The sequence below is a fragment of the Gallinula chloropus genome (genome assembly GCF_964237585.1).
Source record: "Gallinula chloropus genome assembly, chromosome: 6".
NCBI classification, from domain to species: Eukaryota; Metazoa; Chordata; class Aves; order Gruiformes; family Rallidae; genus Gallinula; species Gallinula chloropus.
This window is the reverse complement of record NC_140091.1, coordinates 28,153,378-28,177,568: the sequence shown is the minus strand read 5'-3', so window position 1 is coordinate 28,177,568 and position 24,191 is coordinate 28,153,378. Positions and strand designations below refer to the sequence as shown.

The 24,191-nt window shown below is 37.6% G+C and overlaps 1 protein-coding gene across 3 annotated transcripts in view; it reads left to right on the top strand.

Annotated features, from left to right (window-relative positions):
* Positions 1–22,996, top strand: part of KCNT2 (potassium sodium-activated channel subfamily T member 2) — a gene marked incomplete at its 5' end in the record, with an annotated part of 130,764 nt that extends 107,768 nt beyond the window's left edge. For 2 of the 3 annotated variants that reach the window (XM_084266333.1, XM_084266332.1), the window contains 8 exons: positions 1,489–1,623; positions 6,410–6,521; positions 9,480–9,581; positions 11,492–11,575; positions 12,137–12,265; positions 18,063–18,363; positions 20,046–20,130; positions 22,862–22,996. In XM_084266333.1, the coding sequence (XP_084122459.1) occupies positions 1,489–1,623; positions 6,410–6,521; positions 9,480–9,581; positions 11,492–11,575; positions 12,137–12,265; positions 18,063–18,363; positions 20,046–20,130; positions 22,862–22,973 (1,060 nt within the window). In that variant the 3' untranslated portion in view covers positions 22,974–22,996. Of the gene's footprint in view, positions 1–1,488; positions 1,624–6,409; positions 6,522–9,479; positions 9,582–11,491; positions 11,576–12,136; positions 12,266–14,269; positions 14,291–18,062; positions 18,364–20,045; positions 20,131–22,861 lie in introns of all 3 variants that reach the window. The other variant, XM_084266334.1, reaches the window with a different exon arrangement.
* Between the last annotated feature and the right edge of the window lie 1,195 nt (positions 22,997–24,191).

The window sequence follows — 24,191 nt, the reverse complement described above, 5'->3', positions numbered from 1 at the left end:
AGCTTTACCAGAATTAATCACTGGGATGAACTTCATCAAAATTCGTCATCAAGTAGATACCTGTGTTCTACAGTCTTCGAGTATAAAGGGTTCAAGATCTGTAAGTGAAGAGTTTCATAGCTGTGTAGAAATCTATTCAGTATTAAGAAACCTCTCACTAGAGGTACCTGACAGCTACAATTACAATACTTCTAAATTAGTATTTTTTTTAAATTCTCCGCAAATTAGCTGAATGTAACTGCTAAAAGAACAACAACTGCTGGGTTTATGAAACATCAAAATGCAGAATATCTGGGTATTTCAGAATATGTTGCTATTTTCAGGGACAAACTGAAAGACTGAGAAAGCAGAAATACAAACTGTTCTGAGAAAGCTCAGAGTTCTGTTTGTGCACTGCCTTTGTTAGTATAGATCACATAAAATACAGCCTTTCTTTTGTTGTAGTCAGCCATAAGTGTTAGTGCACCTTTTTAAAGAATGTAAGATGTAAAATAACACAAAATCATACAGTTTTCCTTACCCAAAATTTTAAAAATAATTTTTACAATAGGCTACATAAACTTAAGAACCTAAGATGCTCATTACATCAAACTTCTATCAGGACAATTAGGACTTAGTTAATATTATAGACCGCCAAAGGAGAAGCAATTTTAATAGCAAAACAGCTTTTCACCTTGGAAGTGAACAGAATGATGCAGAAGTTTAGTTTTCCAACTTTGGAAATAATGACATTCACCCTTTCTTCTTAAAAATCATGAGGCTCCTACCAGTCTTTATCATTACAGAAAAATCCTCTCTGGACTGCTCAAAAGGTGTTTGGTTTCTATTGAAAATATTACTGTTAAAACAACTGAAACACGCTTCATTTTGGAAGCAAAGCTAAAAGGCATGATGAGAATAACTCAGTTCATTGGTGCTTTCCATGGTCAGGCTTCACAGGAAACATGGTCCAGCAGTGTGCACTTTTACTGATGTACAGCTGCTCCTAAATGCATCAGGAGAACACTCCTACTCATTGATAACCCTAAAAGAGGAACATAGTAGATGTCCTGATAGAACATTTATTAGCATTTTGAAAATTAAATATATTTGTGGGAAAGAACAACCCAAAGCATTTATTTTGGTCTGTTTATTACCAAAAGTAACTGCAATGAAGTAAATTGTTGCAGCACGTAAAGGACATACTGTCTTCCAAAGTAACTAGTAAAGGCTTACTTTAAAATAAATTGAAATATATTTATCATTTCAGCAAAAGGAGAGGGATTGTAACAATCTACTGAAGTGCATTCTGTATGACTTCAAGGAAAATAATTATGCCTATTCTATCAACTGAGATTATTTACTTGATAGAGATTATATTGGAAATCACAGAGATGAAGCAAACCAGCAACTCAGACTGTGATCTGCCAATTCCAACCAATATCTAACACTTTGAGTGTTCCATGTTTAAGTTGCTCGTTTCTTTTTCCCTCTTTCTCTTCACCAAAGCCTAGATGACTTACTGAGATGTGGGGTCACCTTTGCAGCTAACATGGTGGTGGTGGACAAAGAAAGTACAATGAGTGCCGAGGAAGACTACATGGCAGATGCTAAGACTATTGTGAATGTTCAAACACTCTTTAGGTAAGGCCTTTGTGCAATCTATCTACACACCCCCGTTAATCATGAAGTACCTAATGCCTTTTGTACTCTCAAAATACATTATTTTTTTCTTTCTTCTACTTAAGTTTTTTCTCTTAAATTAATTTGCGTCTTTGATAGGCAAACTTTTCTCACCCTGCTTATCATCCCAGGACTGGATGATAATTTTTAGCCAATTGTCAGGATTGCAGGAAGGAAAAAGGTACTCTTGAAGATATAGGACCAAAATAGCAGCAGTCTTTCACAGTAATGTTAAAGCCAGTATGAAAAGCAGATCCTTCTAACACTAAAAAAAAGTAAGCAGCGCATCACTATGAATTTTGTAGTCGTGTTCACATTTTGAATATTTAATTTTGAACAAAAAATAGGTTTGTAGGCAAATGTATGCAACATTACGTGACAACAACATACAAAATCATGAAGGAATAACTGAATACAGAGTGAAAAGATTTTCAGTCTAGTAAAGAGGCTGAGAAGACAGGGTTGTGATGAAGAGCTGCGCTAAGATTTCCCTTTCATTTGAGAATCTCTCCTGATTAAAGTCTCACTTTGTATTAAATATTCAATAAATACCAAAAGATACATGTCCCTTTAAACTGCAGAAAAAAATTCTTACTTGCTTTGAAAAACCCCAAACCACCACTACCCCCAAAACAGTTATGAAATGCCTCCCTGATTTGGGGCTCAAATCTAGCATTCCCTGTTGTTCATTCTAATGAGATCTAGACAAAATGAAGTCATTGCCTAGAGAATTCAGTATCATTCAATATTGCTGCCCTTTTCTGTGTTGAGCCTTCCAGATAAGACTGGAGAGAGGTGTATATCATTTGCATCTGTCAGTGTTTTAAAAAAAACTGAGCACATGAAACCACAAGTATTTAAAAGGAGATTTTTTTAATGTGACTGTGTGTGAGAATGCAGCAAAATGCTGTTAGCATTTCTGCATGGCCTCAAAAGCAGCAAAGTCAGTTGCATGAGAAGCTTGAGTTCTGTCTTTCTTTAACTTTGAATTTTTGAATCTGTACTGATACTAGCACAGGTGTTGCAAAATCACACTTGAATTTAATTTAGAATCTATAACTGAACTTAATTGGTGCAGCATTCCAGTCTACTCTTTACCATATTGTGCTAGGGTATCTCACTGAGGTTTTGACATACATCATTTGAACTTTTCAGAAGTACATTTTACTCCCAAATGTAAAACAGAAAAATGAGTTGAGTAAAAAAAAAACAAACTTAGAAAGTAGCAACTGATTTTTCCCCATAGGTGTACTCTACTTGGTAAAATACTAAAAAGCCCCACCATAAACAAACCAAAAACCCCACCAATCATTGTAGCAGTACACTATGTACTGTCGGTATTCAACTAGAACTTGCCATGTAACCATTCTGTTGCCTTACCCAATGCTTACAACTAGATGGCAGTTTTAACTTGTATATATCAACTATATATCTGGCCCAGTACAATTTTAAAATTGTATGTTAGTTTTTACAAATACCAAAAGAAATCAGAACAAATACCTTGGTTTAAGACTTAAGTTTATCAGAAAACACTGTAAACTTTTACAAGTAGTGTATTGTATAATTTTTCAATTTTTTTTCCTAGAACATGTATAATAATCTCAGTGCATTTTTTATATTATGTAAAAGTTGCAAAAATAAGTAAACTTTGGGAAGAGGCATAAGGTAGTGGCATTTCCCTGTTCTACAGAAGAAACTACATTCATTGCACCAAGGTAAACAGTTTTGTAAATTAACTTTAAATATGTGTTTAAAGGGGTTTTGTTATATAATAGTAGCTAATAATATCAGAAACTGATGAAGCTGTAGTGTTAAACAAGAATTTTAAGCCACTGGAGTTTTGCTAATATAAGCTGTAGTCAGAGATCAACTACCACACTGATCTACAAGATTCCACTTGACTCTCACCAAATGAGACCATTCTGAAGACACAGGCTAACCTAAAAAACCTTGCTGGTTTGAGTCAGCTCCGCTAACCCAATTAAGGGTTGTGGGCAGGCCTGAGAAGGTGATCTAAGTGGGCTGCAGTGCTGTATGGCTAAGGGTGCCAGTTCTCATGAACCTGTTCTGACATTACTCCCTGGTTTACATAAATTGATAATTTGGCAATGCCTGAGGAGCGTGTGTGTTCCCCAACTCAGATGCACTGTTTATAAGGACAGTGTAATTAGCACCTTTAAGGCTACAAACTGTTCTGTACCAATTAAAACTGACAAAAAACTACCTTATCTGAATTAATGACAGTTAAAACGAAGTGTGACTTAAATGGCATACTAAGGAAGGAAATCTTTAATACTCTGGATGGGAAAGAACAAGTTAGAGTTTAAAAGTACAAGGAGAAATGACTGGTTTTGGACTGGGGTTTATACATTGGTTTTGGGAGGCATGTTCTTAAATTTTTATTAGCTAATATTTTGAAAGCTATGTCTCAAATGCTGCAAGAAGCCTGCTGACAGCAGTACACCTAACAAGTCAACAGTTGGGCTGGTATCTAGCAGTTGGCACTGATTTATAGATAAAGAAAATCAGGCATTATGATGGCATTACAATGTTTTCTTGGTTTATCTTCTTGGTTCAGGGAAGAACTAGAAGTGTATCTTGCTTGTCTGATTCCCAAATACCAATGCAACAGTAACCCACGTCTTCTATCAGATGATTAGGCTTTCCCCATCCCATTCACTCCTTTTTTACCAGATTAGGATGAAAAAAAGAGAGATTTTTGCACAGAAGTAGCATGCTTTGGTGCCAAAATCTTGTGGGCCATGTGCCCTTCACTCATGGCAAGACACAATCTGGCCCTGACTACCTGGAAAGTTGTTTTCTCTAATATTGCTAAAAGAAACTCATCAGTAAAATACAAATTTTACTAAAACCAACTTTGAAACTTATTTCCTTATATACATCAGTTTCCATATCTTGGTGATAAACTAAACACATTTTTACCAGAAACCTATTAACCAGCATTTTTCTGTAAGGTGAGTATATTGTATCATAAGACCAGTTTTTAATTTCCTGTTATTCTTAGTTCTTAATGTTACACTGTTAGTTTTCAAACATGAATGCCCATCCTCTTATATGGCAGAACAAGAAAACTTCCAGTTAGCAGAAGCTTAAGGCATTCTATGCTACTTAATGCAGAATTAATGCAGAGGAAATTCATTCCTCCTAACACATTTCTACTTTGTAACTACCACCTCATACCCACAAGTGTGATGTTATCAGGATTTTTTTCAGTTTTCAAAAGCATTTCACATGTTTTTATAACACACAATTGAAGATGCATCATAGCTGCATCTTCAGGGTGCAGTTATGTATTTAATTGATGTAAGTGGATACCATTTACTAAGTGCTTAATCTTTAGTTAAGACATAAGCAGACTTTTTAACAGAATTCATAGCAAAGTCTGGCTGTAAGAGCTAAAAAGGTACAAAAAATACCCAACACCCTGCAGTGGACCCAAACAGTCACAGCTAAGTGATTCACATACTTACCCAGTTTGCCACATTCATTTTTCCTCAGATGATCACATTTTGTGTCTGGTTCATCACAGGGACGTAACTGCTAACGTCAGAATGGCTAACATTGGTACCAGCCTGTGACCATGGCCAGACTGCGCTTTGGCAGCAACAGCCCTAGGAAACTGTATTGCAGTAAGCTGGCATTAACATATACTGGCAGATAGCTTTGACATGTATTTCCCCACATTTAGTCTCTACTTGAATTGCCATTTCTGTTAACTTCCCCTACAAAAAAATGAGAGAAAAGAGATGAACACAGACTTGAAAAAAATGTACACTAATTTACTACATTCAGATTTCAAAATTTACTAAATTTCAGCTTCTTTTCCACTTTGGTTTTTTTATCTGAATGAAACAGAAGCCACATTAGAGTTGTCATTAGTACTACAGTTATCTGTTGACATATGTAGAGAAATACTTTCAGGATCAGCAGAACAGATTACAAACGCACGTCTCATTTTCTGAAACCAATCTGTAGAAGAAATACTCAATAATCTGAGTTTTGTTCTGAGTTGTTTACTATTTGCATAATATAAACTACAAATTTCTTTCTAGTTTTTTGAAGCCTGAGGCTGGGGAAAGGCTCTTCAGTCTGCTTCATGAAAATCTGTGTAATTCAGGCCAGATCAGCGCTAAAACTTTCCGCACTACTTTTTGTTATCGTAAACCTCAATTAGTTTTAACTTATATTCATTTTGTATATGTAAATATTTCAAAGTGACATGGTAAGCATACATTTTCTCAGCAGCTCCTAAGAAGTGTTAACTTTCATCTATGTTGCTCAGTCTGTGGACATAAAATCAGAGCTCAAAAAAACCTGGAAAGAGTATGTGAGCCAGTTCTAATAAAATGCTAATTTACATGCAACCAGGTACTTAGTGCAGGCTACATGGGTTTGCTTTGTTGGTTGTTGTTGTTTCTTACAGATCTGTGTCATTTTAAAAATAACTAAAGGTAATCTCTGGTACTTTAGTAACTGGTTACTTTCCAGCATGAAAATATTTTTTATAAGCTCAACATTTCAAAGTATATTTGCTTCTTTGTGAAGACTACAGAGAATGTTTTGCAGCTTCCTCTGCATATACCAGGATTTCAGGGTGCCAAAAAGCACCACAGGTTTCAGGCACTTCATTAAAAACACGGACATGAGTAAATATCGTTGTATAGAGCCTTACATTTGTGAATTGCTATAATTAAAGATCTAACTCCTACATTCTTTTAAAATGCAGGTTGTTCTCAAGCCTAAGCATTATCACAGAACTAACTCACCCAGCCAATATGAGATTCATGCAGTTCAGAGCCAAAGACTGCTATTCTCTTGCTCTATCCAAATTAGAAAAGGTAAATAAATTTGCCCTCCCCCACCCTGCCTTAAATGTTATCAATGTAATGCTCTTTCTGAATCTGTAACAACAGTTTCAAATCAAGTGGAAACAGGGAAATGATTTTATGGTTGTAGGGCTGATGTAAAAGATTATTTTTTCCAAATTCTGCCCTCATTTAAGAATGCAGTTTGATTTGAGTGGCATCACTTTATGTATAATATTAATGCTCCAACACTTGGAACAGAGATGGACACAGTTTGCTCATGGAAAATGAGACATTTTTGGGTAACTGAATATTTAGAGCTAATATGTTTTCCAGTAAGTTGCTACAGGCAATTAACGTGGAAAATACTTTAATTGACTAACACTTTAAACAAGTTGATTTTATTACAATGCTTTAAATTCACTTTAAAGCACTGTAATTACATATTCTGTATATGTTTCCATGTATCTCTATGAAGTATTTGTGTTACTGTGACAGTGAGTACAGCAACTGTTCTGTTGCTGCCAGTCCTAATGACTGTAAGGATAGTAACACTACTTAAATGCTAGATAAAGCCTTCAGTCTCTACATTCCACTGGATGTGCTGGCATTTTCAGGCTGTAGAGCAGGGAAATTACATGGAGATAAACTTAATTTGCTTGTCCAAAATAGTATTGCTAAAGCATTTGGTAGATGGTGCATACAAATAACATTGTGCATCTGTTTAACTTGGCAAACTTAAGGACAATCCTCTCTTTTGCAGATCTTTGTTGGTGATCTAACATCTAGCCTGCTTCTGCAGTCCACAGAACTTAAAGTATCACCTTCATGAGCTTTGAGAACATTTTCTGAATTTATGAGAGTAACACAAATAATATCACTGTGCCAGTCTTTAAGGACAGAGATCTTTTACTCCAGTCTTCTCTTTTTCCCCTTGCTATCAATCATGGTATTATTCCTGGGTTCTCTCACGTAGACACTCAATTTCCTCACCTGAGATATCTTACACATCTTAGTGAATTTGAATTCTTGCTGAACTTAGCTGATAATTTCCATTTCCTAGCTGTACCCTAAATATCCAGTAAACAGAATTTTGGGGCTTTCATATATTTCATTATTTACTGTATAATGTACATATATACATATATATTTAATGGAAAACAGCCTTTCCAGACAAAATTATCTTCACAGCCAGTTCCCAATTTCTTACACAACAATAACATTTTGCAAAAATTCAATCTGTCTAAATGAGATAGGATTAAGTACTAGAAGTCAATCTTTTACTCAGTTGACTATTATGCTTACCACAAAATATAAATATCTGGGTGATCTATTGTGACTTTTTTATCCTGAAACAGGAAAAAAAGGCTTAACCTTAATTAGGTGGCATTCTGATAAGCATATAAAATGGAGAACTGTTTTAAAGCTGGACAAAAGTTGCTACACAAAAACAGAGGAGCAGTTTGCAGTGGGAGACGTTGTTTGGATTATGCCAGCCCACTATCTGTTACCTGTGCCAACTCCAGGTTAGCACTCTCTCAATAGCAACTTCAGGGAGAAGCAGCCAGAACTGACTGAAATCATGCATTGCCAGTGTATTCAGAGCAACAAGTGCCAACAGCTGGATGGCACCTTCAAGGCTGTGTTCCAACCTTAGTTCCTTGATGTACTATAGCTGACAGCATTATTTTTTTATTTTAATTCAAGCATATTTCCTTAATCCATGCAGTTTATTGATACAGAGATGTAAGAACAGTAACAGCTTTTCTAGTGTGTGATGTCCACTGTCACCTCCAGAATGCTCCTTGAGCTGTAGACTACTTCACTACAGTGAAAACGGGACTTTTATCTCAGTTCTCTTTCTTGCTTTATATAGGCTGCTTTATTTTTCCAGCAAAGGTTCTGGAAATCATTAAAAACATTAGAATTTCTTCCCTATCATTACTAACTTACTGTGCAAATGTGAAGTTGGTTGGAAGCTGAAGAGTTAATTAACTCCAAACTATACCATGCTGAAATAGAGGTAGTTAAATTATCTTAAAGAAATAACATTTTCTTCATTGCTGTTAAAGTTGCCTGCTGCTGCTATTTCCCACTCATTTCATCTTAACATTTGCAGGGAACACTTCACAGGTGGTACTATAGTTCATTTGATGTTTCAGAACTCCCTCATGCAAAATGAAAGGCAATTAAAAACGTGGATAAAAATTATCTAATGCAGTCAGATGTACAGTTGATTGTTATTTCTACATTAAGTACCTCATCTTCACAAACACTACTGAAGTCAGGCAAGTTGCCTTCAGGTACCACTGAAACACACATGCAAAATTGACTTTTCAACCTAATGGGCTGCAGAAGAAAAATAATGCAAATCAGAAGTCCATCTGCTGTTGCAGCTGCAAATTTAGAGATAAATAAATCTGAACACCACATAGAAGAAAGCAATGGCCCTTATACAACAGAGAAAATGAAAAACAGAAGACCTGTGGTCTAAAATTAAAACTTATATTCTCCATTTGTCTTAAGAAAAAATAAACAAGATAACCTTTCTTAAAAGAAAGGGTTTAGAATATGATGAGGATATTTAGAATATCCTCACATTCACTGAAATGCTATTTTTCATGTTCCTATTCCTAGTAGACTTCCTGGACCTGAAAGAGTCCACTGTCAGCACCAAAAATTGGAAGGAATAACAAGAGCTTTGCTGCAAGTACAGTTGAAACCCCTCAGTCATTATAAAGATTATCTGGTAGAATATGCCCATGCAATTTGAGATTCAATGATTTAAGCAACATATGTATTAAACACATACTTTCAACCTGAAACAGTACTGAAGACGCTACACATTTGTCAAACACCCCTTATATTCAGAGTAAAGGGGCTGTTACACTTTTGACCCCCTCCAAGATACCAGTTTGATGACGATTATGCTGTTGCAGTTTTTCTAAAACCATCACTAAAAGTATTTTCTGTTTTTCAATTCCCTAACAGAAAGAGAGGGAAAAGGGATCTAACCTGGCATTTATGTTTCGACTGCCCTTTGCTGCTGGCAGGGTTTTCAGCATCAGTATGTTGGATACGCTGCTTTATCAGGTACTATGAGTAATAGTGTGACTTATCTTAACCTAGACATGCCTTGTTACCACCTATTTCAATGCACGTAATCATTAGATGACCCTGTTCTCCTACATGTAAGCTGTTAATGTCTGTGTCTGTACCAGGAACAAAGGCAAAAAGCTAATGGAGCACGTTCCACGTGACAGTACGAGCTCAGCTGTTAACCTCCAAATTACCCTGTCCTTACCCAAATTCTGTTGTTAAATGCCGTGTCGTGAACCTCTCTACAGTCAAAGAAGCAGGATAGTTTTAATAAGGCTTACATAAAATACAGCTTATACAGGCAAATCACACGTGTACTCTGCAACAAAAAGGCAGTTTCTCTAACCACAAAACCCAACAGTATTACTCAGTAATCTACAATTCATCTGCATTTGCTAATAGAGGTCTTGATTGCTTCATTGCGTCCCGACCCTCTTACTTGTTTTGACTAGACCTTCAGATGACAAGTCATCTTATCTTAAAGAAACCCATTCTGTTCCTAACAAGAAATGTATGCAGTGGCTATAAAGAGAGAGTGAGGAATGAAAAGGCAGCACTGAGCCTTGCTACCCGAGAATCTATGATGGAGCTCCAGTCAGGCAGCAGCCCCAGACAGTTGAAGAAAATATGTGAGAAAATATGGGGTCAGGACAAATGAAAGTACTAGTTGCTGCTTTCAGGGTCCAAAAAGAGGAGGCTTTTGTCCTCGCTACGCAACAATGGCCACCATCCTGCATGACCAGGCAGCAGCCTCCAGCACAAACCTTCAAGGATCTAGCTATGCAGAATAAGCAGCAAACATCACTATGGCCAACACAGTCTGCTCACCTAAGCAGCTACCTACTTTGCCTACATCTACAGTTCGCCTGTGGATGCTTTTGTATTCAGGCACGAAATACTCTTTCAAGAAAATTAGTTTCCTTGATAATGTGGTGCATGAAGAGTATACTTTCATCTCAATTCTACTATCAAATAAATTTCCTGAAGGCAAATTCAATGTAAAGAAAAAAAATTCCTGGAGCTAAGGTTTTCTCAAAGTCATTAATACACAAAATAGTCATGTATATAAGGGTACCAAAAGCAGGTAAACCAAAAAGATGTAAAGCCATTTGTTAAAGTCTAGATGTTTTAGAAAGAAAAGCATTTGCTTCTGAAACATGTTTCTAATCATGTCCCAGAAAATCAACAACATACATTTAAAAAGAGCACTCACATGGCCCTCAGTTTCCAGCAGGCCAACTCGTAAGGATGAGAACTCTCTGTTATTCTAGCTCATCTAACGTCTGCTCCTGGTTTTAGCCTACAGTTCTATATTTATCTTAATTTCTACCCTTTCACCAATGAGTAAAATGCTTCTATTATCTCAGGTCAGGCTTGTTGCTCAGATTAGGCAGATAAACCCTTAACAGAAGAGATGGATTGGCCAAGGCAAATGACTCATTTGAACTAAAATTACAGCAATGTCATCTTAGTATTACCTCAATACTTCACACCCATCCAACATAAAACAGCATTTCTTTTGCACAGAAGAGAGTTCATTATTATAATTTCACACCTAATAAGGCTAACAAACTATTTCCATTGATCTTACATCTACATTCATCTTCATTTTCATGGTACATTACTATGCCTTAGTCTTTTTGAATATGGCTAAGCCACAACATGTATGTACACAGCTTGCACATGCAGAAACAAATAAGAAAACTTATCTTGTGTGAGTATATTCACCACAAAGAAAGGCATAGTTATACCTAGTGATTAAGATACTTAAAAGACAGATTGATGTTAAACACATATGTAGGATTTCTTTGAAAGTCACACATGGTGTTTATGGTTACCTGCTCATCTGTTCATTAAAGCTATTTCTTCTTTCTTTTCCATCTCTCCTGTTAAAAATCTTGCAGTCATTTGTGAAAGACTATATGATTTCTATCACAAGACTTCTGCTGGGACTTGATACCACACCAGGATCTGGGTTTCTTTGTTCTGTAAGTTATTTTAATTAAAAAAAAAAAAAAATCATTCCAGAGTACCAGAGACGATTCTGTACTGTCCACAAAACACCACTACTTTCTTTGCATGGTGCTTCCTTTTGTGAAAGTCCAAGAAAAGCCATCTGTTTCCTTTTTCACCAGGGGAGAAAAGAAGAAAATTACACAGAAAAAAAATACCAGTTTTTAGTTACTTCCCTACCAGAGCATGCCCTCCACACCATTACCCCTAAAAGAATACACAACGCATTCTATAAAGCACAAAGGAAAACAGGAAAGACAAGAAAACATAGGAAAAGAGCATTTTATATGAAACGAATGGCTGTTCAGCTACCAATTTTAAATATTAATTCTATAAAACCCATGAAGAACTGCCTATGTTGTACTCCCTGGTTACAGACAATGCTATTTTGCAACACCCATTGCCATCAGGAAATAAAAGGCAGAACACCAGATAGTGCTTTGTGTTTTGTTTTTTTTTTCCCCCAACAGTAGTACAGTGAATGAATGATAAGCCCTCAAGAGCTAAAAACCCTCCTTCCATTATTATTTGTTCAGATGAAAATCACAGAAGAGGATCTATGGATTAGGACATATGCCAGACTATATCAGAAACTTTGTTCTTCTACAGGAGACATTCCAATTGGAGTCTACAGAACAGAATCCCAAAAGCTTACAACATCTGAGGTACGTCAGTTTACTTTTCTTTGGAGTTGATGGCAGAGTATGCAACATTCTTTGGTCCCTGTAAGAATGAGAACCACTGAACAAATACTTTAAATGCCATGTCTGCAAATGCACAGAGCCCCAGTCACCCACTGAAGGCCTCCCTCTGCTGACGTGTATATGGCCACATTAGCTCAGGGCTCATAGCCCCAGACTTCATGAATACCGAGAGCCAGTCTACATTCAGTCCTGTGCACACCTAACTGAGAACTGACAAGGGGCAGCTCAGGCACAGATAGGATGGATTAGGATAGTTAGGTCTGGCCTGAGTTTGCATATGGCAACTAATAGTTAATTAATTGTAAGCTAAATGATCTGTAACAAGCTGTATGACAAGGTCCCCTATCAGATGTGACAGCCATTTGTTTACATGGCAACCAATACAGTCATCTCATTAAACTGTGGCTTAAATACAGCTCTAAAACGCAACAGTGAACAACCTTCTCCTTTCTTCTGAAATAAGCTTTACTGATTTCCAAGAGAGACAATTTATATTTTCTGTTCTGTATTTCAGAAAAATATTATATAACATTAATCCATCTAATGCTTGACTGCATTTAAGAAAGTTCAAACATTCACTTATTTAAAAGATAAAAATTACCACAAGTTATGCAAGATTTCACCAAGTTCACTAGCATCTCTCTGTTGACCACCAGTACCTCTACAGGTGGCTTTTATAGCTCAGCCAGTGGACTGTGCCACTGGAATATTGACAGTGGATTATTTTTAAATGTAGTAGCATTAACATAATCCATCAAAATAATTCCTTAGCAAAGAATATAGGCAGCTAATATGAAACAAAAGTCTGTTGTAGTTTTCAACAAAACTATGACAGATTCTAACAATTCATTAAATAAATAAGATAAAAGTCATGGCAATGCTTTATTCTCACATTTGCAGCTGGCTATTTAACTTCAGGCCCAAAAGCCACACATACTCAAATAACTCTTCTGAGAAAAGCTTATTTGATACATTAAAGGTCTTCCAAATGTTTTTCTGAAAATTTGGGATCATCAGTCTCTTAAATCTAAACTCACAATTTTACCATTACATGGGGAACTTCTGGCGCCTGTACACATGCAACTGCTTAAGAGCTTGTAACATGATGAAACCAGGATACAATTCAGTTCAAGAGAGCTATTGGTTATCTTTTATTGTAAAAGTGTAACATCTTGTGAGTTGAGATAGAGACAGTTCTTTAATAGGTAAAGCAAAAGCCATGCGCACAAGTAAAGCAAAACAAGGAATTAATTCCCCACCTCCATGGGCAGGCAGATGTTCAGCCATCCCCAGGAAAGCAGGGCTACATCATGTGTAACAGTTACTTGGGAAGACAAATGCCATCACTCTCAACATTCTTCCCTTCCTCCTCCTTCTTCCCTCAGCATTATCTGCTGATCATGACATAGGGTATGGAATGTCCCTTTGGTCAGTTGGGGTCACCTGTCCTAGCTGTGTCTTGTCCCAACTTTTTGTGCAACCTAGGATTACTGCTGGAGGGGTGGTGTGAGGAGCAGAAAAAGCATTGCCTCTGTGCGAGCACGGCTCAGCAGTAACAAAAACATCCCCGTGTTATCAGCACTGCTTTCAGCACAACCCAAAACATTGCCTCATACTGGCTACTGCAAAGAAAATGATCTCTATCCCAGCCAAAACCAGGGCATAGGTAAATGAGAAGCACTCACTTCACTCTGACAGATAAATGTAACTCCTTTGACAAGAAAGCAAGTTTTCTGTGATATAGTTATTGTCAGGTAAATCTAGCTTGTGCCTTAGTGACCCACACCTATGACTCAAACCATTTCCATATCAAAAAAAAAAACCCCAAAAAAAAGGGTGTGTGAGGTCTTCCATACTACCTGTGTACCTGATTTTCTGTGGTTCCTGTTAAACAGTCCATGTTTGTTTCTTTAGATTCAGTACTGTTTAAATTGTCTTGTTTTCTTTTCCCCCTTCCTTTGTCAGTCACGAGAAATGGCTTCTCAAGTAAGTATTTGCTTATTGTCTGCCTGTTTTTGGGTGTCATGTTTTAAACCTGGTAGGCAGTAAGCACCACACAGCCGCTTGCTCACTCCCCCCATACAGTGGTATGGAGGAGAGAATGAGAAATGGCCTTGGCTCTGTGTGAGCACTGCTTAGCAACAACTACAACATCTCTGTGTTATCAACACTGCTTCCAGCAAAATTCATAACATAGCCCAGTACTAGCTACTATGAAGAATATTAACTCTATCCCAACCAAAACCAGTACAGTGGGTTAAACCCTGGGAATAAAATTCTTGCAGGAAATGGAATTATGCAATGGATCATCCTTGAGCAAATAGATCTTAAAACAACATTGTTCTGGACACAAACATCTCATTAAAAAAAAATCTGTAAATGGATAGACTTGGACTTTCAAAAGAGCGCAGCTGAATTTGGTCCCTACTGAATATTGGAGATAAATACAATCTCTAAAGTCTTGATCTTAAAAATCCCCAGGTTCATCATAAAAGGAATACATGATTGTACTTAACAGTGGTTCAGACCGCTGTTGGAGTAGAGAAGCATTCCTAGAACCCTGGGTGCAATTAAAGGAGTGTTGGTGTACAGAACAGTAAGGTTATTTCAACATAAAACTTGGATAAAAATATGGCATTGATTCAGAGCAGAATAGATGAATGTGCATATCACAACTGTTAGATATTTTACACACTTAGCTCACAGGGAGCAGCAAGACAAGGGAAAAAGGATCCAAGAAGCTAATTGATATATGGTGTCATAGTGCTCTTTTACCACCATACTCACAGCCATCCTGACCATCTCAGACATGAACACTGGTGTGTTTGTGACTACATTCCCATTACTGTTATGTGTTGGCCAACCTGAGCTAATGTTTAAATGAGGGCATGAAACATCCTATTAGAGCACCTTGCACAAGTAGAAAAAAACCCTGCAGGTCACAGATATCCAGCAGCAAAAGCAAGCAACCACACAGCCTGACACTTGAGATGGGAATTTGCCTTTACAAAGAACCCAACAAAAACCATGAAAAAAAATTTTAAGTTTAAAGGTAAGCGTTTCTCTGCTTTTTGTGTGACACACAGATTTTTCCACAGTAGAAGTAACAGTGACTATATAAAGACTTAGCATGCACCTTAGTGTTACAGCATATTTCTATTTTAATATCTATGCTTTCCATAAATAAGACAATTATTACTACACAATAATAGTGACACCATATCATCAGTTATGCTTCTTATACAGCAGGTTTAAGCTGTGCAAAAAGCAATCTAAATGAAAAGAAATTAAACCAGTTAACCTCAAAACAAATTAATGATAGTTACAAGAGTATTAATAAACAAAGTTTGAGACTGATTAAAACAGAGGAGGCCAGGCAGAAGTAATCTCCACTGGGCTTTTATCTTCTGTGTGTGAACAGCTGTCACTGGTAGGCACGCATTTTTTGTGCTGCCTATAAAAGGGGGTTTGGGTTTCATTGGTTTTGGTGTGTCTTTCGTTGGTTTTGGTTTGTCTTTAAGCAGTTTAATTTTTTTTCTTGTGCATAGAGGGAAGGGCCACTCTGCACACCTTTCTCAACAGCACATAAATGCTGAATGGTCACCTAAGTAAATATTTATCACCTTCATTTATGGTTTCACCTATCCCAGTATTTCAGAAGTTCAAGCTAAGCATTTACAGTTTCACAGACCTTGAAAAGCCTTGTTCTTTTGTTTGGCCAGTGCTGATTAATCTCTGGGTCAAAAAGAGAAAAAAGTGACTTACCCTCCTGTAATAATAGGATGATTGTTTTCTGCCTTTCCAATACTACTGCCAGCAGGTCTATATGGCTGTGGTACCAAGACAAGGAAAGCTACCAATGCAGACAGGAAGAATGATAAAACAAGGCTACCCTTTAGACTCACAGTTTGTATCAAATTGTTGACACCAAGTAGACCCTTCTCAACCATAAGTAGCATCTTATTGTATGGAATGTACATTGCTTACCTTAACCCACACCCTAAAATACGTGCAAAAGCACACTGCCAATTTAAAATAACAAAAATCAAATTGCATTCCTGGACACTGGGATTCATGGTGCTCTCACACGGCCCACCCAAAAGATCAGCAAAGTCAGTAACAAAACTGTTACAGGCAATTTACCAACGCAAACCCCCTTCTTCTGCAGACTAAGCTGAAGAGCCTCACCGAATTAGTGGGTCTTTGCATGAGGCTTTTTGAAAGATCCGAGTTTACAATATAAAAAACGGGATTTCACGTCTAGTGCTGCACCATAAGTGTGTTTAATATTCTGTTTAATTCTTGGGTTTGGTTATTTTGGGGTATGGGGTGGGGATTTTTTGGTTGGGGTTGTTTTTCACACAGATAAAAGTCTGCAAAAGGGAGAAAATTTGTATCTTTCTCACAATGTCAGATTTACATGAATTATATATTATGGACATTATGAACATTACAGACTCCGAGTGGAGAGTGGTGAGCCTCTTAAAGGTTATATTATAGCACTGACAAGCTCAGCAAAATCTCATTTTCAGGTTTTGTATTAATGGGAAAAAGCCTTTAGGACCTCAGTAGCTCTTCACTTAAATTTGCTTTATTCACTGATCAATTCCAGTGTATTGTGAACTCTTTCTACTCTTGGGGAGTCATATAAACTGAGCCAGCTCAATTTTAAGTCGTCTTTGGTTTATACTTCATTTATTTAAGCACTCAATACACTGAATTTGGTCACCAGCAACTTGGCAATATGACTGCACTGAAACCAGCAATGGTTTCCCTATTTCAACATCAATAAAAGATGTATTTCAAAGATCCCAACAGTAACTCAAGATTATAAGGTAGTAGCTTTGAAACTAGAAGCTAAGAGTATTAGTTAAGGGTAAAATAGACATTAAAACAATTCTGAAGGTAGCTTTTCAAATGTTTCCTCTTGTATTCTCTATGCTCTTTTTGTGTATGAACTGCATATGTAGCCCCCATCCACTTGAGCTATTTCAGTACCATACATGTACAGTATTGGTCATACTTGGGTGGCATGAAGAAAAGACAGCAAGGGAGGGACAGATTTTGGCCCTTAAGTTTGAGGGGGTTTTTTTCTGTTATGAATGAAAATGCAACATGACTGTGCTTCAATGTAAGAATTAATGACCTTGTTTGCAAGAGGTGCCCCAAATCACATTGAAGTTGAAAGCTACATATGTCCCTATTTTCAGACAGAGGCATTCCAGACATTATGTGCTGGGAGGTCAAAAGCACCTGGGAACTTGAGACACAGGTAACAGGCACATTCCACCAGCGGTCTTAAAGGAGTAATTAAAGCAGTGCAGCCAAAGGTGAAGAATTACCTAATGAATCCACAACATACATCTAAAAAGGAGTTACAGAACTTGAATTTCTAAAAATATGCAGATTTAGAAGAAAATGAAGAAGTCATTCAGAACAGATTCCTAGATTCAGGAGAGGCAGTATCCAAAGGCTAGAGCTGTTCTCAGAATCAAAATGGAATTGGGCACTAAATATCACTTAACTGCTTTTGCACTTGAGTAACATGTTTATGTCATGGAAAAGCTTTTACATAAAAAGTCCAAGTCTAGTAAAGGGTGCCCAATTGAGGAACAGTTGCTGAGTACTAACTGCTGAATCCCCTCAGCAACACTGCAATCAAAACACATGTTTAACTGCACCGTTGAAAAGAGGAGAGAACATCTTAATCCACTTCCATTTTTTAAAGGTCTTAATCTCTCATCATTTTTCTTTCAAGTCTCAAATCTCTATCAATGTGGAAGACTGGGAAGACACTAAAGAGACCAAAGAACAGCTCAGTTATCGCAGTAATCATCGCAACTCCACATCGAGCGATCAGTCTGATCATCCCTTGCTGAGGCGAAAGAGCATGCAGTGGGCCCGGCGGCTGAGCAGAAGGGTGCCAAGGCACTCTGGAAAGACAGCTGAGAAGATAAACCAGCAGCGAATGAACCTTTACAGGAGGTCAGAGAGACAGGAGCTTGCTGAACTTGTGAAAAACAGAATGAAGCATCTGGGCCTTTCTCCAGCAGGATACGGTATGGTAGTTACAATACCTTAAATTAATAAAAACCATTAGTAGTATCCGAGATTAACTTGTGGGTTTTTTCCTTTTTCTTTAACTGAGAAAAACTTTCTTGAGTGTTTTTAATCAGTTCTGTTAGCACCCATTCCTATTTTCAGATGGAAAGCTCAGAAGGTGGCATGTCAGCCACATTTATATTTAGCACATGTTGGGTAAATGCTTTACTTGATTACTTTTGTCTGATTTACACATTTTCACAATCACTTCCCTATTTTCTTACAGTTGTGCCTCATTACAGAGATAGCTTCTACTTTTACAACCCCAGTAACACCCACATTCTGGGAAAAAAAAAACCAAAAAAAGCCTTGAAGAACCACAAACCAGTTTCACACACAGAGTCAGCAGCAAACCTGGGTTGTCACATTCCCACTGTCATCTTTACACCCTCCCTCACATTCAGAAAGAATTTCAGGAGCCCTTCAGCCCCCTTCAGAGCTAGCTTGCTCCCTACTCATCCCACTATATAGGAAACATGGAACATAAATGTTAAATCTCCCAGTTCTTTCAAAATAGCAGGACTTGATCACGCCTGTTAGCTCCCTGCAGAAGTTAAATGTAGTCCTTAGTATTATCTCTCTGCACTGGCAGAGACCGATGGGACAAACCAAACAGGATATAAAATTATGAAATACTGTAAAAGACCATTTTGACTGTGTAATATTATCTATACTAAGAGTCTGTGTGAGCTTATCTAATTGTTTTCTAGACAGGAGTACTTACAGTGATGCAATATGTGATACAAGCACGCAGATAAATAACATATATCAAACATGGTACTTTTCAGTTTAGAGACAGAATATCAAGAACATTCCATTAACAAAAGGCTTTGGAATTGCATTCAAAGAAGAACAGTTCTGTTCTCTTTTGAATTATTTTCACTAAAATACTGAAGAGAGAAATTAACACAGAAGAAATGCCTCTCCTTTTCAGGCCTATCAAATTAAAACAAGTCTCACTGCAGCAACCCAGGAAGACCACCAAGAGAAAGCTATATGGAAGATACTGCAATGACAGCTACAAAAGTGTAGCAAGACTTGACTAGGCAAAAACCTTAAAATAAAAACCAAACTTCTATCAACCTTCATTTCCAATATACCATTGTAAGAATAGTTAAAAATATATTTTAAAAAATGTTCCCAATTTCCATTTATACAGCATTTCAACTCATTGTGATAGGTAGTAAAAGCAAAATGCTTATTAGATAAATAGGAAAGGGAAAAAAGGTTTATGACAAAATCTGGGAACAGATGAGAATGCTGTACACCTGCATTTCACCTTACTTAGCACTTGAACTCAATGCCAGCTGAGGATGGAAGTCCCCACTTCCCACATAGTAACATAAGCTGCACAACAGATTGGTGAGTTATACTAAAACTGGGTTGCACTCAGAATTGCTATGACTGAAAAAAAAGACAATATTTTTAGAACATTCAGAAAGAAAACAGGGTATTTTAAAGGCTTATAACTCAAAAGATGTTAGACCAGACAGTACACTTAAAGAGAAGCCATTAAACTTACTTGAAATCACTTTCACATCTGTCATTGACAGCTTTATGAACCAAATATTATGTTTTATCAAATTAGTTTGTCACTTTTCACAACTTGTTTGTAAATATATTTATTTCTGTCCTCTAGATGAAATGAATGATCAGCAGAACACCCTTTCTTACATCCTGATCAATCCTTCGCCAGATACAAGATTAGAGCTGAATGATATAGTGTAAGTTCAAGTGTGCACACACAATCACAAGACCTGCAAAATTTCATGTTTGACTTTCTACCTGATTTCATTTTATGATCTTTCTGCTGGAGAAGAACTGCAAACTTTCCAATGTACCTAAAAGAAATAAGAATATGGAGACTTATTTAAATAGACACCTAGCTATACATATATATACACACACAAAAGGGTATGTATTTAAGATACACTAAATAATACATATGCTAATAAGTTAATAATGCTCTTACCTTGATATACTCTCATCTTCCTCCTACTTGTCTGGATAGTTTAACAGAATTAATATTCTCAATAAATTCTTTCTTATAATGTATCTACCAAGTCTTAACAGAAAGAGCAGCTCTTCAAAAAAAAAAATTAAAGAAAAAAAAAATCAGTATTTTCAAGTGGAATTTGTATTACATGGATTCAGAGTTCATTAAAGTAAACAGTAGTCTCACACAAATATTCATGCTTAAGATAATTCAAATACAAAAGCCAGGACCTTTAACACTGGAATCTTTTTTCACTTGCTCACTAGGAATTTTGTAGGCTATAGAAAACAAAGAAAAAAAGAAGGTGAATGCAAATTTGAACTGTCAGGAAAGATCTGAAAGTCAAGAATTTTAGGTAATCATGGTCTCATACTGAGTCCAGTGTGATTCCTGGCCCTGGCCTCTCCTATCTCTGCCCTGCTCTAGTAACACACCCCAGCTACTCCACAGGAGAGAAACCCCATAGCTCAGCTGTGCGAGTGCCAACCCATCTCGCTGCTTGCTCACAAGGAAGGAAACTGAACTTCTGATACTAGAACAAAACCATCATACTGCTTTGTAGCATTGTAGTGTATGAAAATCAGAGCATAATATTAACTGTATCAAACAGCAAAGGCAATTTTGATGATAAAATTTGTTGAAATTATTTTGCATATTATTTTCATTGTTGCAGAACCTCACAGGAAGAGGTGTACTGTATTTAACCTTTAAATTCACATACTGTTACCTAGCCTGTCATGGTGGACTAGGCATCCTGCATTCCTCCTTTGCAAAAGCAAAGATACTCAGCAAGCCAATATTGTTTAATTTTGCAGTGGTACTGAATTGGTACTGTGCTACCTACGCATACTGTTTTTCATCCTTCTGACAAGCTAGAAGGCTAGTCTTCCTAGATTTTTCTTCTCCCCTTTTCAATATATTTTGCAGACTTCTTTCACAGAATCACAGAATTGTAGGGGTTGGAAGGGACCTCAAGAGATCATCGGGTCCACCCCCCCTGCCAAAGCAGCTCCCCAGCTCATATGGCACAGGGAGGCGTCCAGACGAGTCTTGAATCTCTCCAGAGAAGGAGACTCCACCACCTCCCTGGGCAGCCTGTCCCAGGGCTCTGTCACCCTCACTGGGTAAAAGTTCTTCCGCATGTTGGTGCGGAACTTCCTGTGCTCCAACTTGCAGCCATTGCCCCTTGTCCTGTCTCCACAGACCACTGAAAAGGGGCTGGCTGATTCCCCCTGCATCCCATACTTAAGATATTTATAAACATTAATAGGGTCCCCCCTTTGTCTTCTTTTCTCTAGACTGAACAGTCCCAGCTCGCTCAGCCTTTCCTCATAGGGGAGATGCTCCTGGGGAGATCCCAGGTGCAAGACTCTACACTTGCTTTTATTGAATTTCATTAGGTTTCTCCCTGCCCAGCTTTCCAGCCTGTCCAGGTCTCTCTGGATGGCAGCGCTGTGTTCCACCCCTCCCAGCTTTGTATCATCGGCACTTGCTGAGGGTGGATGCTATTCAGCTAGTTACTCTTTCTTCACACTTGTTAGCTGCACATTTATGCCAGCATAGCTTGTTCCTACCCAAACTGTGCATTTCTGTGCATGTCTGTGATGGAAGCCAAAACACGTATTCTCTTTAACCCCTATAGAAGCAACCTACATTCTCTGATTTCCCATGCTTATATAACTTTAAGTCTTCACTATGGCATTCACTATGGTCCTGTTACATCTGCAGTTTATCATGGGTGTAACACACAACCCTGAAACAGCACATAAGGAAATTTTCTGGGCTGTTAGAGGCAGGTTACACCCAAGACAGCATTTACAGCTGTTGGCTGGTCAAAAAGCTTTCTTGTTAGTCTTCACATTTCTTAGCTTCGCAAGCTAATGTTTGGTACCTTGACCTCATGAAGCTTAAAGGACAATGATCTCACTGTTTTTATTTAATAATTAAAACAAAAGCACTTACATTTCAAGTAGTATATTCCATGTTTCATCTAGCCTATTTGCCTCAAGAAGTACTGAATAGCAACATTTTCATTCTATAGCCATGAGATTTTTGTACCAAAACATTTTACATTTTACCCTCAGCAGAGCATAATGTTCTTTTTCTATATCAGAGTTTAGTACTTGCCGACGGATCCTGCAGTAACACTCCTTGTGTTTTCTCACAAAATGCTTTTAGAAATCACTCTCTGGACTGCTTGTCCTTTTTTTAAGGCATAATGAATAAAGCAGACACATAAAGAAACCCAGAGTTATTGGCAAAGGAGCTGCCATGCAAAATTAAGGTTTAGGTGTACCTAGGATATATAGATGATGGTCTATGCACACAAAATGTGGAAAGCTTTATTTAGTATTAGCATCTCAATAATGTTACCCGACTGTCCAAGTTACCCAACAGGAACTAGACTAAGGACCTTCAAAATAAGTCTCTAAGTCTGACCTTCTAATTTCTTTTCACAGATACTTGATCCGACCTGATCCATTGGCTTATGTTCCAAACACAGCACCCAGCCGAAAAGACAGCTTCTGCAATACAGTTGGACAAGACACCAGGGAGGAAACACAGCTTTGATTGTAACTCATCACAACATTAAGAGACAGTTTTATACACATGTTGTTTCCACTAACTGTTTTGAAAACTGAGTGGTATATTTTATTCAGATTTTGGAAACAAAATGACAGTGGGTAAGTGACCAAAGTTGCAAATGTGGTGTCTAAAAACTTTGATTAAAGGGACTGTCAGGCTTGCAGCCTGTTCAATATGGTAGTTGAACTTTATCAGCTGAACAGAATTATGACGCCTATTTAACGAATATGAACAAATGATTTAAAAAATGATAGGTTCCATCATGTGTTTTACTTAGATGCTTCTAAGTATATTTATCAAGGTGACAGCACAGTCAGTGACTAAGCTTCTGACCTATATCAGTAAAGATTATCTGATGCCCATAGACAGACCATGCAGTATTTGTAGTAGAAGTTATGTTAATACCTAAAGGTGCCAATGAGGCTCTGCGTGCCAAGAACACAGCCTGTGAGAAAGTTTTCAGTCTCAGTCTGTCACCTGTTTACATTCAAACAGGCCAGTTTCAGTCTCGCTTCGAGCCTCCAGGACCAGAGTTCTCTGGGTTAGGACCGGAGTTCTCTGGGTTACACAGACGAGGTTAACACAGCCTTGCCACACGGTCTGAGGTGTATCCACTGAAGGACTAGCTCAGAGGAGCCCACCTAGAGTAAAGTCCCTATTATCTCACGCAGGCAGCCCCCCACATTCACAAAACCTGGGAAGGTACTATCTGTGTGAAGCTGCAAACAGTGGTAGCTCAGGTGAAATAGAACCCTTTTTAACCTTACGGAGTTTGTCGATAGAAGCCTGACTAGATTATGGTACAAAAGCGAAAGTCCCTCTAGAGAACAATTCATATGACAGTCCTTCCCTTTTCCATGAACATGGCAGAACTCCAACTGTCCAAAGTATGTTCATGCCCATTCGTTCAGATTACCCAGGTGTGATACATTTCCATATGGAATTTCACATAGAAAATTAAAGACATCAGCCATTTCAGAAAAGGAATGTAATACCACACTACGTGAAAAGGCACCATGGGTTGAAGACCCTGGGCATTAAGTACACAAGGAAGCATCTGCTCGTGTATGAAACATCCAAAGCTGCTACAGGATCTCTGGTCTCCACATGCAATTGGTCAAGTTTTCTACAGAATTAAGCATGCCTGCACACGATCCTCCAAAAATCACACTCCTGCTTTGCCATCTGTCACAAAGGGGAATC